The 17,800-nt window shown below is 53.4% G+C and overlaps 6 protein-coding genes across 6 annotated transcripts; 3 read left to right on the top strand and 3 right to left on the bottom strand.

The window, feature by feature from the left end:
* Nucleotides 1–2,064: 2,064 nt before the first annotated feature.
* AQY1_2 (Aquaporin-1) lies at nt 2,065–3,826 on the top strand (the record flags this gene model as incomplete). Its single annotated transcript, XM_064839675.1, has 5 exons — nt 2,065–2,219; nt 2,285–2,523; nt 2,581–2,916; nt 2,973–3,555; nt 3,640–3,826. 5 exons carry the CDS (start codon nt 2,065–2,067, stop codon nt 3,824–3,826), a joined length of 1,500 nt encoding a protein of 499 aa, XP_064692918.1.
* Nucleotides 3,827–4,554: 728 nt separating this feature from the next.
* Nucleotides 4,555–5,235, top strand: LTS14_006981 (uncharacterized protein; the record flags this gene model as incomplete). The annotated part of the gene is made up of 2 exons (XM_064839674.1): nt 4,555–4,639; nt 4,709–5,235. The coding sequence occupies 2 exons, from the start codon at nt 4,555–4,557 to the stop codon at nt 5,233–5,235; spliced, it is 612 nt and encodes a 203-aa protein (XP_064692917.1).
* Nucleotides 5,236–5,317: 82 nt separating this feature from the next.
* Nucleotides 5,318–6,790, bottom strand: GPI2 (glycosylphosphatidylinositol anchor biosynthesis; the record flags this gene model as incomplete). Its single annotated transcript, XM_064839673.1, has 1 exon — nt 5,318–6,790. One exon carries the CDS (start codon nt 6,788–6,790, stop codon nt 5,318–5,320), a length of 1,473 nt encoding a protein of 490 aa, XP_064692916.1.
* Nucleotides 6,791–8,269: 1,479 nt separating this feature from the next.
* Nucleotides 8,270–12,772, top strand: LTS14_006979 (uncharacterized protein; the record flags this gene model as incomplete). The annotated part of the gene is made up of 6 exons (XM_064839672.1): nt 8,270–8,903; nt 8,957–9,347; nt 9,423–9,619; nt 9,649–10,003; nt 10,062–10,154; nt 10,204–12,772. The coding sequence occupies 6 exons, from the start codon at nt 8,270–8,272 to the stop codon at nt 12,770–12,772; spliced, it is 4,239 nt and encodes a 1,412-aa protein (XP_064692915.1).
* Nucleotides 12,773–13,311: 539 nt separating this feature from the next.
* On the bottom strand, nt 13,312–13,813 carry rps27 (40S ribosomal protein S27; the record flags this gene model as incomplete). Its single annotated transcript, XM_064839671.1, has 3 exons — nt 13,312–13,494; nt 13,574–13,636; nt 13,811–13,813. The coding sequence occupies 3 exons, from the start codon at nt 13,811–13,813 to the stop codon at nt 13,312–13,314; spliced, it is 249 nt and encodes an 82-aa protein (XP_064692914.1).
* Nucleotides 13,814–14,741: 928 nt separating this feature from the next.
* LTS14_006977 (uncharacterized protein) lies at nt 14,742–16,754 on the bottom strand (the record flags this gene model as incomplete). Its single annotated transcript, XM_064839670.1, has 6 exons — nt 14,742–14,856; nt 14,907–15,730; nt 15,782–16,044; nt 16,098–16,161; nt 16,215–16,301; nt 16,371–16,754. The coding sequence occupies 6 exons, from the start codon at nt 16,752–16,754 to the stop codon at nt 14,742–14,744; spliced, it is 1,737 nt and encodes a 578-aa protein (XP_064692913.1).
* Between the last annotated feature and the right edge of the window lie 1,046 nt (nt 16,755–17,800).

Raw genomic sequence — 17,800 nt, 5'->3', positions numbered from 1 at the left:
GGCTAGACTGGGTCGGAGACACACATGCGGGCTTGCAGGGTCATGCGCTCGATGATGTCTGCATGAAATAGCCTGCCTGCGGAGATGATGCCACTGTGAATTAGCCACGGACCCGCCCGGTCAAGCAACCAACAACGTGAAGGGTGAGACGGAGTACACAGGGAGCACTTTCACCACTGAATGGGAGGATTGTTGATGCGGTATGCGCACGATAACCTTATTGCCCCTCTGCTCTGCTAACAACCTAATCGAGCCAAACCTTTGGAAGTCAAGCCACAAATCGGCTGTGCTCCTCAGCCTCGGGTAGATCTACATGAAGCACGTGACACTGAAGCACTGTCAGCATATACGGCTGTAGAAGAAGTCATGAATATGGCAGATTCAATTGAGCACTTAGAAGCACCATTGGCTAGCAAGATAACGCCATTGACACATGTTGGCAACATCGAATAGTCAGGAGACCAAAGTCCGGCCACGCTCGCGAAACACACTGGCCTGCCCCGAGGGAGCATGTAATCATGGTCAATGACTGCTGCTTATCGGAGCATCTGGATGACAGGCACTACGAGGCACGTACGATATGGCAGGCTATTCGCCAAGAATCGCTTGATGTTGAGATGCAGCCAAATACATATCCTGTGCCTTCGAGCTAGCCTTGCGCCTCATGCCACGCCTCCTTCCTTGGTCGAGAATTAAGATCGGTGATATTTGCTCATGCTCGAGCTCCAACGTGATGATGACAGCAACGCATTGCTGCGTGCCTGAGGCTGAGACATGACGCGTGATGCAGCTCTGTGTGAGGATGGGCTTGTCGCCTCTTCTTGATCACGACGACCGCCAAAGTTCGGGACGTCGATTGTGTAGTATCGCGAAGAGCATGGTATCCTGTCTCGTTTGCATGACCGCCAGTGGACGCTATCTCTTAGGCAGACGGCTGTGCTGCTACAGTAGATCAGTGGAGCCCTGTGGTTGTTGCACGGCGGTCGGGTCACGCTGGGAACGTGAACAAAAAGTATCGGGGAGGCACGCCGCTCGGCCATGTCCCGGTCGAGTAGGTACTTATACTGCAGTACGAACACACGATGTGTTATGTGTTAGGATCCATATTTCATTAACAGATTAGGAATATGCTTTCTTGACGCCGTTGACGACATGAATATGATCACCTTCGAGGTTGGAAGTGGCATAGCGGGCAAGCAAAAAAGTCTCTAGCCACCCAGCGACCAGACATGAAGTTCTAGAGCTAGAGCTAGAGCTAGCGAGACATACGCAAGCTGGCGTGCTGGTACGAATCGACATCCATGCCCCGGCACCTACACTCCGTCTCCAGCTCTGTTACATTGCGTGTGCGGCATGCCGAATACCCAGTGGCGCCTGCAGAAAATGTTCAGGTGCTCGCTCCCAAGGCAGTGGGATGATGCGCAGATCTGCACCGGGAGCTACGATCCCCCGATGGTCACTGCGTAGCGAGAGGAGTGAGCCAGCTTAACCTTTCCGATCAAACGGTAGCTCACGCGCTTTTCACGCCATGCAAACCCACCTCAGGCAAGGCGCGATACGGACATTGACCTGCGTCACCGTGAGAGTAGCTGGAAAGCTTACCTCAAGCTCTCCCCCAAAAAGACGGCATGTCGCTGCCGCTTCTGGGGCTGGCAAAAAAATGTCATCCACCACCTCACCTCACTTTGACTTGCCTTGCCTCTGACCAAGCACTTTCTTCTCTTCTCTTCTCCACTCTTTGCTCGAGTGCGTCGCCTGCTCTTGCGACTTCTCTAGCGTAAATATTGATGGTGTAAGGTTCCACTCTTGCCACACCTCACGGTCTGAGTCTCTCTCCAAACATTATATCCATCTACGACCATCCTCAGTAAGGCTTCGACCACAAACTACTGCCCGACCTGACAGGCCTTCGTTTTGGACCCCAGCATAACCTGTCTGGCCTACTGGACGACCTTGTGAACACGACCTCCGAAATCCACGGTGCGGAATAGTACATTCGAGCAGCAGTTTCTGGTCCTGATCCAACCTAACCTTTCTACCTGGACTTCCCACCTCACCGCCACCATGAACGTCAACGCCCCCTCAGACCGCCTCATCAACCTCCCGTTCATCCGCACCCATGTCGAACTCCCGGGTATCGAGCACAACCCCGAAAAGGGCCGCAAGGAGCTTCGCCTGCCTGGAATAGGTTTCATGCCCAACAAGTTCCGTAACCACTTGTAAGTGCAATAGGCTGAATACGTTCGTATGACACTGATCGGCTCGCACTGACATGTTCTTCCAGCATCGCCATGATGGGAGAATTCGTTGGGACATTTCTCTTCTTGTTCTTCGCTTTCGCCGCCACGCAGGTTGCAAATACTGCTGCCGCGGCCCAAGATGTCGGCAATCAAGGCGCTGGTAATGCATCAGGGGCAGGCGGTCTGAGCCAGGCGCCTAACGCTTCCACTCTGCTGTATATCAGTCTTGCCTTTGGGTTCAGTTTGGCGGTCAATGCCTGGGTGTTTTTCCGCATCACTGGGGGTGAGTCGGTCCAATCAATATCAATCTATGCGGCGAGTGAGATCTGACTCCTACTAGGTCTCTTCAACCCCGCTGTCACGCTCGCCCTGGCTTTGATCGGAGCAGTCAACTGGGGCCGCGCTGGTCTGGTCTTCATTGCGCAGATTCTTGGATCCATGGCTGCTTCTGGCGTTGTCTTGTGTCTGTATCCTGGCGCCATGAATGTCTCCACGACCCTTGGTGGCAACACTTCGATTGCACAAGGACTATTCATCGAGATGTTCCTCACTGCCATGCTGGTCTTCACGATCCTGATGCTGGCCGCTGAGAAGCACAAAGGCACTTTCTTGGCTCCTGTTGGTATCGGCCTGGCTTTGTTCGTTTGCGAGTTGGCTGGCGTTTACTTCACTGGAGGTATGTCTTTGCCACTACTCTAACATTTCTTCCATCCACATGACTGATCAGTACAGGCTCCTTGAACCCAGCACGTAGTTTCGGCCCTTGTGTCGCCCTCCGCGTTTTCACCCACTACCACTGGATCTACTGGCTCGGCCCCATCCTGGGCTCCCTTCTCGCCGTAGGCTTCTACCGCTTCATCAAAGTCCTGGAGTACGAGACCGCCAACCCGGGCCAGGACTTCAACGAGAAGGAAGCCGAAGCCTTCGAGTTCGACGAGGATACTGCAGCCACTGGAGCCGACGTGAGTAGACCAGTCGCTGCACCCATTGCGGAATCACCACAATCGCAATCGCAACCCAGCCAAACAGCTCTTAACGATGCATCATTATTATCTCCCCCTCAAACCTCCGTCACCACCTCATCAGACGAACCTGAAATCTCACCCCTTTCAAAGAGCAGGTCCATGCCGCCCGATGTCCAGCGTAATCGCCCCACTAGCAGTAGCAGCCAGACTGCCAGCGGCCTCCCAGTCCCAGGCAACATCATCAAGCCTTCGACTACCACTGGTGCCGTCAACGGCGATAAGCACGACTCGGCTTTCCGTAATGGGCCTGCAGCTGAGGCGGGTGGTGTGCAGGGTGGTACTTATCGTGTGTCCGGAGCATCCACTCTTGGCGGCCTTCGCTGAAGATGAAGATCATGTTGCGCTGACATGAGTCTATTTTCTTTTACGTACAGCCCCGGTCAAAAGACAGCAGACGCAACTCAAACCGCAAAACAAGCCATCGTCGGCTCCGGCGCCGGCCCTCAACTTGAGCGCTCCGCGCTGAGTCCCGTACCTGCTGTCAAGGGCACTGCTGTCAGTCCGCAAGGAGTTGGTGGGAAGGATGCGATTTTGGACGATCAGGATAGTCGCGATGAGTAGTATGATGCGATTGGAAACGAGGAGGGAGGCAAGCAAGCTTGAGTATGTCGACCTTTTTTTTGCATTTAGCGAACAGTACTTCGTTTTGGCATTAACGATAGCGATGGCAACTTGTAGGATATGGCGAGCATGATATGGAGAATGGCATTCCATCGAGAGCGAGGTTGCGTGTATTGTATTGGTCTATGAGTAGTCTGTATTCTCTACAAACTCGACTACGTCTTCACACTCTCGCCGCGTTCCAATGAGGGAGTTCTTGGCTTCCTGCTCGTTCACGTATGTTTCGATTGATTTGTCGGGAGTGGAAGGCACGTCGCTGCAGTAGTACTTAGGTTTGCTCTCCCCAGGAACTTAGGTGCATAAACGCCACCAGCGGGCCATGGGGCAGTGCATTGAGGCCGCGTTGTAATAGGGATCCCTCAAGTCAATGCAACGAGCATCTTCTGTTTGCAGAACGTGTATAAACGGAACTCCCAGTACTATCTGCAAGCCCAAAAGACGAAATTGAGAAACCCACCAGTTGATTCGTATATCGCTCGAAACGCCAGTGATCACTAGTACTGCAGTGTTCGGTATCCTCGTGCACGCCGAAATCGATGAATGCACTAGTATACTTGACAATTCTTCAGAGGCGCAAGGCCAAGGGCAAGGGACAGGACGATCTACAACCCATCAAGCATTTCAAGCAATTACATCAGCAGAATGTTGAAAGGTTCGAGGCACGCATCATGGTAGCAGTCCAGCAAAGTGGGAGCCTAGATGCAATGGATGATGATGCTCACGATAAGCTACATGGGTTGCTACACCGGTACTGTGAGTACAGTAGTCATTGCAATCATGTCCCCTCCACCACCATATCCAATGCTGACGTCCAGACGCTAGCCGAAGCTGTCGATAACCTAGAAAAGATGAACCTTCGACCACTGATGCCCTCGCCACCCCTCCCAGCGCAGCGAGATGGCGACATCGAAGCAAAGCCCGTAGAACTGGAACCGGAGCCCGTCCCATTCGAACGTGTCGGAGTCCTGACTCCCCGACCGCCTAAATCCCTGGAAAAGGTACGAGGTGCCATGGCCGAATATCTCAACTTCACCCTGAGCACCATCATCCAATTGATCTTCGCTGGAAGCATGGGCGCCGCGTTGGTAGTCCCCATGCTCATCATGGTTTTACACCCCTCAACCAAGAACAGCCTGATAGTGACCTGCGTGTTTGTATTTGCTTTTGCTTCGTCGCTCGTGCTGTTCAATATCATCGCATACCTGGCTAGAGGCTTGCTTGCACCACTAGGCATCGGCGCGAATGCACTTGATGGGTCGGTTTTGCAGGTGAAGGATATTGTTGGTGCTACGGCGGCATATGCGGCTGTGCTTGTTGTGTTCGTGGGCACGAGCATATCGATCCATTGAGGCGGAATTCTTGACATTGTACGAGACATCATTGTCGTAGTTCATGGTAGTATATTGTTTCAAAATGAAGTGCGGCTCAAGCTCAGTCCCAACCTCGTCTGATGACGGGTTTAGCTGGATCCCAAGGTCCGCGAATCTCGTTCTTGTATCGCTGCAGCCCGATCAGCCACCAGCTGGTCATGCCCATGCTCAGACCGGTGACAACTCCACCAAGCACGACCCCGAACATCCCAAAGCCCCAGCCGCCTCCACTGATTGTCATGCTCAATCCTGCCCCAGCCATGACAACGAGGAATGTTGTAAGACATAGATGACCAGTCCAGCTGTGATGTCGCAAATGACGGCGGAAGACAGGGAACAGGCCAAAGACTTCTATAGAGAAGAGTGTCAAGCTAAATACGTGCGTAGTGGTTGGCAGACGAGAAGCAAGCACAGTACTAGCCATCAGTGCTGCATTCGTGGACAGAGAGGCAGGAAATTTCGCTTCTGGACCAGCTCCATAATCGAAGGTGAAGACATTGAGTATCATGAGCCAGCTGCTCAAAGCCCAAATACTGTCGGACGAAGTCGATTTGGTGAGGGATCTCAGTATAGGCGATAAGCCTAGAAGACTGCAGTAGATGAGAAGGGCTGATTTGGCAGTCGTGAGACGCTCCTGCATGCGCGGCGAGAATGACGAAGGCTTGCCTTGATATGGCGGAATATAGCTTGCACGTACTGTAGTAACAGTGTTTGACATCATGTCAACGTCGCTGTTCGGGATGGCGGAAGCGCTGTATGCACCGAGCGAGACAGCGCTAGGGTCTCGCGAGTGCATCCTCGAGAGAGTGCCGTATAGTGTGCCTCCACCATTTGAGTACTGATCATTGACGAAGGTACTCAATTCGGGAGGTATTATAGCAGACGATGGAGCAGAGCCTATGCTCGACGCTGTTGATGCAACTTCAGCCTCCTCATTGTCAGGTACATTCTTGCTGGTGTCGGTCACTTCTGACGTATCCTGGCTCTGCCACAGATCACGAAAGATCCATCCCGCTACTGTACCGACAGTGGCCCAGCCAACAACCGTCTGCGGGCTGACTCGTGCTTGGAAAATGCCAGTGAAACAGCATACAAATATCACAACTGAGCAAACATGCTGTACTATGATCGTGCTGTCGGCAACCAAAGGCCAGAACTCATATGGCCGTAGTCTAGGATTCCATTGTAGATGATCCAAGAAGGTGTCCTCGTCAGTGTAGTTGTCAGGATAGTTCTGCTTCACCCAAAGCAGCTTCTTCCATGGCCCGGCCTTACGTCGGCTACTGCTTCGGCCTCTACGTCTGTCACGACGTCTGCGGCTGTCATTTATTGGCGCCGTAGCAGTGGTCACAGTATCGCTCCTGCCAAGAGGGCTGCTTTGACGAGGCCGATGTCGAGGAGGCGATGGTCCATATATGGCATCCTCGGGCCTTAAGCGAGAGTTGCCTCCAGTGCGAAGCAGGCCATCGTCTGACTGAAACGAGCTTTTCCGCGACGACTGCGAAGTACTCTGCGAGTCGTATGGCGTGGACATGGGGCGCACGAATTGGCCATCGAGCAGTGTGAGACAGATCTGAAGTGTTGTCAGGGCGTGGCGATTGGTTCTCCCTGCCTGCTGCGGCTCTTCGGATGTGGCCGCGTCCCGAATCCTTCAGTTCTTCAGCTTCGCCAATTCCTGGCCTCTTTCCTCTCCCACAACCATCCCTGCTTCCAGCGTAATCTGGTTACTCGGCTAGATCGTACAACGCTATACCAAGTGCATCCTCATTCACAACTATACCGCTTGAGCCCAGGAAATCAAGGGACGCTTATCATCTATTCAGATAATGTTTAACGACCATACCTGATTCGGCCAATGGCACCCTTGTCGAACTATGCAACACGCTTGTTATTCCTCGATAGTGCTTACTGCTCCTGACGAGCCATCTGCGAACGCTGACATGGACCTCGTGGGCTAGTGTGCTCCAGACGCCGATAGAGTATATTCCATGCTCTCTGGGCCTCGTTTGGAAGCTCTCATTTGATGCCCAGGAGACGTGGTAATATAACGCTTGCAAGATCGCTCGAGACTGCGCAGCTCTGACTCTGATCACGGACGTGAGACACAAATCCTGAAAAGTGCCAATACTGCTGGTCGTGGTCGTCACTAATCGCGTCTGCTCGCGGCGTGACCTGCCATGATCCGCTTCTTGTAAGATCCTGAGATTCTCATCGCGGTATTGACCCTACGGACGCTGTCAATAGGAGCAGTTCAATGGCAGATATGAAGTCGATACTTTGACGCACCGTGGAGGTTATCACGGGACTCCGAGCACCAAGCATGCATTGATCGTCAATTCTGGCTCATCAGCTTGTGTCCATGCAGAGGATCCGCGTACCTGCATGCACCTGTCAGCAGTGGACTAGTCGGCTTCATGTACCGAAGCCACTGCGCTTCAATCGCTCACATCTGGGCCAGCACCCACCCTGTGATGACACAGCGAGCCTATTATTGTGGTCCGCTGAAAGAAGATCTGCTGGTACGAGCTGAGAGACCAACATGCTTCAGCACTCGCGACATCTTTGAAGAGTTGGCTATAAATACCACGTCCAGGAACTTTTTTGCCATTAATCACTGTGTTTCTTTTGTCTTTGTGTCGTCCCGTTCCTGCGGTATAGCTTGCTCCAAAGCGTGGTCTTGATTGGCAAGATGTCACTGTCGCTACTGATCTGTGTTCCCTTCTTAATCCTGGCAGATCTTACTACAGCTGCAACCATAGATCGTAGGTTGGATCTTCCAAGGCGCCGGCTATGATTATATTGACCTGTCAATGCAGTCTCGAGCTCAGCCACAAATAACGCTACATACCAACGTCCATCACTGTCAGCCACGACTACCCGCACGAGTTCGTCGTCTGCCTTCTTTTCGTTGCCGACGACAACACCCTCGTCAGCAAACAGCACGTCTGAGTCTCAGTCCAGCTACACCACGGTCTTGTCTGGACATGGCACAAGCTCATCGAGTCTCGCAGGTATGGCATCTGCAGGTTTAGGTGCTTATATACTGTCCGGCCTTGGTCTCAATTCCGGAGCCGAAGCCTCTTCCGTAGAGTCTAGCACGTCCTCTGTCAATAACGGAAGCTCCGGCGGGCCAGCCTCGACAATCAACACGTATCATTCAGTCATTAATGTCTCAACTACAATCAGCTCTGCCAGCTCGGACATTGCACCGAACGCAACCATGAATTTCCCAACAGTACCGAGCTCATCGCAGCACACTACAGTCCGAGAGGCATCTTCGAGCACCGTCGGCAACGCTTCTTTCGTTGGCAGTGTCACGGCGATATACAGGTCTTATGTCTCAAGTACTGCCGGCAATGTCAGCACGGTAGAGGCGAGTAGTACATCGTACTCTGGGGTAGCCTCACTACTGTATTCTGGTGACGGAGCATACTCCAACCAGACTGCCAGCGTCACAATCTCAACTCCAGGCAATAGCAACTCGACAGGATCGATCCCAGCAGGATACACTATGCCATCCCAAGGGTTTGGAGGGTCTAATGCCACAGATGGCGGTACTCTAGGCACGAGCGTCGGCCCAACCAATGAGACTGGACCGATAACTAGCACCATTTTCTCCCCTTGGATGGTACCAGCTGTGGGCAATAGTCAGTGAATACTCTATGACAAAAGCTGGCAATTTCACTAATCATATGTCCAGGCTCAAGTTACTACTCGGCTTGCAATGCCGAATGGTTCAATTTTGGATTCGAGAACGGCTCTGTCGTCTACACAGCTGTCCCGAATACGACTGTCTGGGCAACAGAGTACAGTGCGTCCATCACGACACTCTGCGACGGGAAAGCTCGCATCGTAGGCGACATCACATCGACTGGCGAGTCACCCATCTTCACCACGCTATATGTTCCCAGTACCGTTGTCCTACCAGCACCTAGTTGCAGCATAGGTCAGTCGGCTTGCATCTCGATGCAAAGCGAGTTTGTAACTGGATGGAGCACTCTTGACCATCCGGTCTGCACAGTCACTGGTGCTGGTGCAACGCAAGACTATTGTGGTGCATGCACCATCGTTGGTGGGGTTGTACAGCTCATGTAAGAGATCACTGGGCGCAAGCCGTGTATTCCTACTTGGCATATCCGCTCCTTCTGACTTCTGTCCGCCCATAGGTACTTTCCTGTAACAACGAACTATAGCAGGGATATGTGTGCCCCAGCCCCAGGGGCCCCCACGATTTGTCCTTTCGGTGCTACCACTCCCGGAGCCTCTACGACTACCAACGGTATCGCACCTGCCGTATGCGCTTATTTTCCGACCAACGCCACAAAGGTGGCAGATTCGGGCAAGAGCCAGCTATGCATCGACTGTACACAACACACTAACATACCTTGATAGGCCGTTTCGTAGTCTCTGATGGATTTACCTTCTACGAGAACCGAGCTTACCTCTCCTACCAGACAGCTTTTGCCACCAACACTTGTGGCCGCCTGGGGGCGACGTATGCTGGCGGTCTCTTGCCGGTCGCATCTTCAGATGTCTACAGCGTATCCAGCTACAATTACGATCTTTTCGACTACGCCTACTCTTTCAACTTTGCCGACCTGAACTCTCCCATTCCAGCAAGCGCATATCTCGCCATGCCAGATTGCGCTGGCAGTGGAAACATGGGCGAGCTCCAATATCCCAACAAACTCAACGGAGTGGTTGCGCCTGTTATGTGTAGGCAATCCAGCTATGTCATATACGAAAGGTGAGGGTGATTGCGAAGTCCGTCTTCATCAGCGTACTGCTGACTATATATCTGCCAGTCTGTTCCAACCGGTACTGGCTGTCCCTCCTGAGATGAGGGATCTGGATCCTCTTTGGTCGCAATGTGAGCTTGGCTTAGATGGACTTTGGGAGTAAGTTCGAGGAACCAAACACTTATGACAGCACTGATGTGTTGCATAGTCCGCCCAGAGCTCTACAGCCAGCATCGTCTGAAGCAGCGCCTACTGCCCCTGGCCAATCGAACACATTGACCATTACTGCCTCGCCAGCTCAGACGCCAAACTCGCCGGCTGCTACCACGCCGGGTCCAACTAAGACTACGCCGCCGGTTCAAAGCGATACTCAGGGCTCATCTACCGGTGGACAACCACAAGGTGGCAGTGCTCCATCTTCTTCTACTCGACAAGCGGATGGGAACGACCAATCCTCTGGAAATGGAGGGTCGAACCCAAGTTCAAAGATTGGAGACGGAGTATCGTCCGCACAAAGTAATGCTGGGTCCGTCCCTAATGGATCGGCAAACAAAGCATCCGGTATTTCGAGCAATGGCGCAAGTAGCGACCCTTCGCAGAATGCGTCGCCGGGCGCCGAGATCTCTTCAGCTGACCCAGGCGGCATCATCATCTCAGTCATTGAGAATCAGTCCACCGCACAGAGTCAAGCCATGGGCGGTAATAGTAATGACGGAGGTGCGGCTACCACGCAAGGCTCAGGCTCAGGCTCAAGCAACGGCGGCGGCACGAACAATGGTGGCTCGAATGATGGCTCTAGTGGAGACAGCTCAGAAGGAAGTGGATTCAACGACTCTGGAGGGGGAAGCGTCGTGGCGACCGTGAATTCAGGAACGTTCATCATGGCACCGACCTCGAACTCCGAAGGTTCTACTGCAATCGTGGTCGCCGCGGGAGGTTCCAGCGCCACGCTGACACCAGGCCAGACCACTAGCATTGGCGGACAGGCTGTCAGTGCGCAGTCGTCTGGTGGTGGTGTCGTTATCGGTAGTGGTGGCAGTGCTGCCAAGACAGTACCACCTGGAAACTCCGGCGCTGGAAATACGAACAATGGTCAAGCTTCCGTGGTGACGGTTGGCTCATCTGCTTTCACTGTCCTACCTACACAGTCCGCAGACTCTTCTGGAGTGGTTGTTGCCAATGGCGGGACTACATTTACTTTGAAACCGGGCGCAACAACAACACTCGGCGGGCAAGTGGTCAGTGCTCCAACGTCGGGCGGAGCAATCATCGGTACCGGAAGCACCGTGGCCACAGTACAACCTACGTCTGCAAACAATGGCGTTAACTCGGGTGTAATTGCCACTGTGGCAGGTCAGACCATCTTGGCCGACCCTTCAGACCCAAGCGGCATTATTATCAACGGGCAGACCCTGACATCGGGTCAGACGACAACGATTAGTGGCACACCTGTCTATGTTGCAAGTGGCTCTGTTCTAGTTGGCGGCAGCAACAAGCAGCCAGCGAGTACATATGCCATTCCTACAGCCGGAAGTTCGGCCGGCGGTGCAACTGTCTTGGGGACAGTGATAGCTGATGATAAAACCCTGACTCTCGAGCAAGTACCGGGTAGCAGTCAGACGCTCATCGTGGACGGCTCCTCCACCGTAACTCTTGGAAGTAATGGTGTGGCTACCTTTGCGGGTGTGACATTAAGCGCAGGCTCTGACAACGTAGGCTCGCCTTTCTTGGTAGTCGACGGCTCGCAGACAGTGCCGCTCAATGGCCCAGCTACAGCAGCACCACAGGCTCTTATCACCCTTGGTGGGGAGACCTTCACAGCCACAGAAGTCGGCGGCTCTCCATCAGAGATCGTCATCGACGGCACGACACTACGCGCAGGAGGAGCCGCCGCCACGATCGACGGCACGGTCATCTCGCTTGGTAGTGCCGGCTTGGTCCTTGGAGGAACACAAACAATACCATTTACCTCCTTCCAAACGCCAGGCACAGCTCAAGAAGCTCTCGTCACTCTCAATGGCCAAGTCTACACAGCAAGCGAGCTAAGCGATGGCTCTTCAGGAGTAGTCATAGATGGCACCACACTCCATCCGGGCGGCCCAGCAGCCACAATTCATAACGTACTCGTCTCGGACGGGCCATCCGGGCTAGTGCTAGCCGGCACCCAAACCATCCCCTTCTCCGCCATCCAAACAGCACCCCTAGGCTACGAAGCCCTCCTCACCTTCGGAAACCAAGTCCTCACAGCCATAGAACCACCCGGAGAAGCGTACGTCCTCCTCGATGGCACGACACTCTCCCCCGGCGGTCCAGTAGCAACAATCGACAGCACAATAATAAGCCAGCGTCCCAATGGCCTAGTAATCGGCGGCACGAAAACGATCCCACCAACACCCATACCAACCTCATCCGCTCTCGAGGCTCTGGTTACTATATCAGGCGAGATCTACACGGCAATCGAACCCGAAGGAGCGGATTTCGTGATCGTGGATGGTACTACGCTTTATCCTGGAGGTCCAGCGATGATGTTATATGGGACTGTGATTAGTGATGGCCCTGACGGTTTGGTGGTTGGAGGGACGAAGACGGTGCCGTTGTCGAGGATCCCGAGTATGACGCCTCCGCCGACTCCAGGGACGGGTGTATCGGTCACGCCTGCTGCTGCTGCTGCGACAGGCGGACATAAGAAGTCTGCGTCTTCCTCTTACAGTAGCCATGGAGCGGATGGTGTAGTCGTGTTTCTGGCTTCGGCCGTCGCTGTCCTATGCTTGATGTAATATACGTGTACATACATTTTATCCATCCCAGCTGTTCCGCCGACATTCATGAATTGAGTGAAGCCGAGAAAGAAGTAAGAGGGTCCAACGCAAGCCTCAGAAGACAGCAAGTTGGAGGAGACAGATGCATATCACGTGACGATGGTAGGGGTATGAGGGCAATGATGAGTTTTTTGCTTTTCCATTTCGGGGCCGCTAAGTACACGTAAGGAACCACGCAAGGGTAGGATTCCTCGATGAAGGGTATACCGGATCCTCACCCCGATGCAGATGACGAACTAAGAAAAGCGTCCGCTCTGCAAGCAAAGGCTCGCCAGAATATGCCACATCTCACCTCCACAATGCACCCACCAAACTCCTTCCAGAGATTCAACAGCACAACCCCAATTTCTGACCACTCCATCTACGCAGCACTTGGCTGGCAGAGTAGATGTGGTCTCACATCATACATGCATGTCGTCATATCCGTGCATGCATGCCTGCTTGCGTGCCTCTTCCATATCTCCTCATCTCCATCACTCAATACGTAGGAGAAGCATCTACTTTCTCCGGAACGAGCAGCCCTCAGTCAACCGCGCCTTACCACCCGTAGGCTGGCACAGAACCTGCGAGCAGCCGGCGCAGACGACGACGGTTTGGGCGTGGGAGAAGACGGTGGTGATGGTGAAGCAGCCGGGACACTTGACGTCCATGAAGAAGGATCGGGGGCCGGGGACGAGGGTCTATACATCGGGTATTATGTCAGTATATGGCGAGGTGAGTTTTGGGGGCGGGGGTGGTTTGTGAAGGGGATGAACATACCTTCAGCTTGTGCTTGCGGGCCTCAGCCTGAGGGGTAGGGTTCAAGAGGTCGACGGCGAGAACCTGAGAGCATGGGGTATTAGCACACTATCTCCTCTGCCATATCCCACCACTGCCTCCGACAGCATAGACGAGCATCACCACCCTCCACCACCCTCCACCCTCAACTCATGCTCGTGTGCTCGCCCTTGCCAATCTTCGCCACCGCCATCTCCTTTCCCACAGGGCAGAACCTACCATGATTGCGGTACTGACGGATTCGTATGTATTTGCTGTATCGCTGAGCCGAGTTTTCGTCGATGCAATATGTCGTGGGTGATGACTTTGAGGCTGTGGCAAGTAGCTTGTCTATGTCGAGGACGTCAAGTAGCGGAGTAGATAGAATTTGAGGTGCGGGAGAAGGCGGTCTGTGCTTCATCTGCCAAGATTTTCTCTCGCCTCTCCGTTCTGGAGCTTAAATTTGGTTGATGCATTTGATTGGCTATTTGATTGACGTGGTGCTTGAGTCATTGCTTTGACTCGACAGCTGCTCGCTCACTCTGTCTGTGGGAGATACATCACATTCGCGACTATGTTCTGGCTTGAACGTTTTGTTACATCTGTCATCTAGCTATATTGCCGCTAAAAAGGTTACACTATACGCCAGACTACCGAAATTTCGTCCTGGGCCGTCAAGGCCACTCTCTCTCTCCACCATAACACCACCATCGCCTTCGCTAATAGCATACCCCATGTCTGGTCCATCTATCTATGTGATGACTCCTCGCCCTATCCCCCCACTTTATCTGATTACTAGAGTGCTATCTGATAATTTCGAGATAAGCGATAATATAAGTATGTTGGCAGGAATAAGTTGACTTTGCTTGCTTCAAGGTTACCCTGAGGTGAATAAGTCTTTGGTTCGTGAGCCGTCATTATCCGTCAGCTGGGTGAAGGAGCGGACTGCAAGCCTGGGAAGTACGCGGGCATGGGCACTGGCGTGTGGCTGCGTGAGGTTGCGGCAAGTTGTGTGGTGCGGTGGAAGGGATGGAAGTAAGCTAATGCATAAGGCCTTCAGTTCGTGTGACTCTTGCCGTAGCCCCGCCTCATTCACAACGCGGTGCTGCAGGTATATGCGAGCCGTGCATGTGAAAGGTCAGGCGGGTGCATTCTGTTGCAGGGTCGTTGGTCACCCGCTGGTTTTGTGTCGCAGTGGTTTAGTGATCACCACATACTCGTCGTCCGGTCGCCACTCTTCCGGTTGGAAGTCGGGGTTGCGGAAATGTGCCGTGTTCCATGGAGAGCTGGTCAAGATTAGCGATCGTGTCACCGAATGGCCCTGCATTGCACTCACTTCTTGAAGATGGAAGTCTGGAATGGCCGCTGCGAAGCTGCTTGCGCGAGGCCTTCCTCGAACTGCCACGCTGATGGTCTGAACGGGCCCGTGAGTTGTTGCTGATAGCCAGAGGTAATCGTAGGCGGCTGTGGTAGACTGCGTATGGCGAGCTCCTGCGACAGCTCAAGTGGGGGTGGCATAAGCTGTGGTTCAGCTTGTGGCATGTAGATGTTTATAGGCTGAATTTGCTGCTGAGAGGCAACGACAGGTGCAGGTGTGGGCACAGGAGCTGGGTTTGGTGTAGTTTGGATGCAATGCTGCTGTGGGTTGGGAGCGGTGAAGAAGTCTGACACCCCGCTGTCGTAGCTCGAGTAAGAGAGCCAATGCTGATGCGGGTTGATAAGGGATGCGCCAGGCATGTTCATCATGTAGTCCATGCCAGGGTTGATTGCGAAGACGTGTTCTTGGTGTGGCTGACTGCCGAAGTTGAGGTACGTAATCGGCTCCACCACGTAAGGGAGGTCCTCGGCTTTGTAGAGAATGTCGTAGTGACCAGGGCGGTATAGGAGTCTGATCGTTCCGATTGCTACACCGTCACGAGGATTCACAGGGTCGAAGCGATGCATGTTCACCTCTCCGCCTTCTGTACGGTCCAGGTAGAGCACTTCCAGGGCCATGCCAGCGGGTGACAGGAGGACATCTTTCAGTGCACTCAAGCTTACGTTCTCGATCTCGCTGTCCATTGGCAGGATCGAGTCGTCGCAGTATTGATCGACCGTCTTGTCAAGCACGAATGGTGCATACTCGCCAGGTCGCGTCTTCATCCAGGCAGCCGCCAGCATCTAAGAAAGTGTTAGTACGAGGAGATCATGAAAACTCATTGCATGTCATACCCGAACGTAGGTGATGATATAGTTCTGTCTCATCTCATCGTTGAAAGCTGCGACGAGCACATCTCCAGCTGTGTCGTTGTGCATACCATTAGCCACTTCTCTCAACAGATCAAAAGCCTCATCTGCAAAGTCTTCGTAAAGCAGTGCGTTCCAGCCCGCGGCCTCAAGGATGTTGTACATGGATCGAAGTCGAGCTTCTTCCTCGTAGAAGCGGTTGGTATCTCCATGGTGGATGAGGGTTTCGATCCAGCCGAACGCGATTGCTGATGCTTGTTAGTGTGGTCCTCTACGGGGTGAGTGGCCATGAACAGTCTACCTCGCCACCCGCATCGTCCATCGCCACGTACAGTACGGTAGTGTGAGTACTTTTGTGGTAGTGCCTAGACAGTGTCAGCTGTCATTGTTGAGAATGAAATAGGATGTTTCAACTTACAGCTGTCTTCGCTTGATAGACAGGGTCAGCCGTGGCGTACTCTGTGGCGATCTTCGTGCATGGCTCGCGTTGGCCCACGAGCGGTCCCTGATGACCACAAAAGTCAGCACTCAACCTCACTTACAAAGTCATTCATCGTGATCAGAGTTCACTGACTATGGTCTCCGGCTGGTATTCATTGCTGAGCTTTTGCAACTCGGCAAGCTCTTCAGGCGTCTGCTCCTGGTAGGCCATTACTTGTTGTTGCTGACGAGCCTGCTGTCGCGTGCGAACTGGCAATACTTGTCCTTGACTATGCTGCTGTGCCTGAGCTTGATAGGCGGGATGGTGATGGTACCCTGCCGCCGCTAGTGAAAGCTGTTGCTGTTGATGCTGTTGTTCGGCGTATTGTTGCTGCTGCACTTGCTGGGTTGGCAGCTGCAAAGGTCGATAGCCCACGGAAGTGTACGCGGGGTCATGATAGTGTCCATGGGCAAGCTGTGGAGCGTACAGGTGTTGATGATAGTAGCTTGGTGCGGTAGCGACAGGTTGGTGGTTCATCTTGTTCAGTACAATCCGGGCTAGTGAATCCAAGCTAGAGCAGACTAAGCGGGGCCACTGTCGATCCAATCGCTCAGGGAAGTCGAATGATATTTGCTTTGCTGTCAGCGTCTGTCGCGGGTCGCGTCTGCTCTCGCCCTTGAGGTGTGAGAAGTTGAGCTGGAGTCGAGGCCTAGATGGCGATGGTGGTGGAGTTCGTCTGAGGCGAAGAAGGCAAACACTGGAATGCTGAAGGATCGCACTTCAGCCTTTGCGACACCTCTCGTATCCTTCAAATGACACCCCTCTGCGTCGGCCGCTGCATGTACTATTGACCTCGTACAAGCAGCAGCAAGAAGCTCAAGTCGACAGTCGAAGCAGGTAGGGTATCACGTTGAGTATGTAACCATGGAACACAATTCCATAAACCAGATGACACGCAGCAGCAATGTCGAAGGAGGAAGCAAAGGCAAAGGCAAAGGCAAGACACGAGTAACCATGCAGCCGACAAGCCTACTCTGTTCGGAGCCACGGATCGTGGAGCAGTGGCAGAGTGCAGGCAGGCCGAAACAAAGGGCTGTTGTTCCTTGCTGTAGAGTAACCTCAGGGAGTGCAGCGTGACAGAGACGCAAGTACGGACCGGGGTGCTGGGTACCTTCGACCGACAACATATACCAAAAATCCCACGGCAACGAACACGCCCCCATGCGACTGTACGTTCCCTTTGCCGCTATCCCAAGCTTGCGGTTTCTATCTCATAAAGCCTCAAAATACCCACACCTTGGGATACTCAGCAGGGCAGGTGTGTGAGAGCGTCAGAGTAGCATAAAGCGGGTCCTACTAATGGATCGCTTCGGCAATGAAGGATAGTCCATGCCAGGTACAAACGATGGCGTCTTGTGCAGTACAAAGAGCACGCCTCACGGCACGAGTTGTCGACTGACACAAACGATCAGATCACGATGGTATCCTTGCCAGATCTAACCACAAGCCGCAAAGCTGCACTACCACATAATCCCGGCGGCGGCAATGCGGGCAAATGCGCATGTCAATGGATCGGAGAGTAT

The sequence above is a fragment of the Recurvomyces mirabilis genome (genome assembly GCF_035927965.1).
Source record: "Recurvomyces mirabilis strain CCFEE 5264 chromosome Unknown scaffold_18, whole genome shotgun sequence".
NCBI classification, from domain to species: domain Eukaryota; kingdom Fungi; phylum Ascomycota; class Dothideomycetes; order Mycosphaerellales; family Teratosphaeriaceae; genus Recurvomyces; species Recurvomyces mirabilis.
This window is presented reverse-complemented; position numbering and strand designations above follow the sequence as displayed.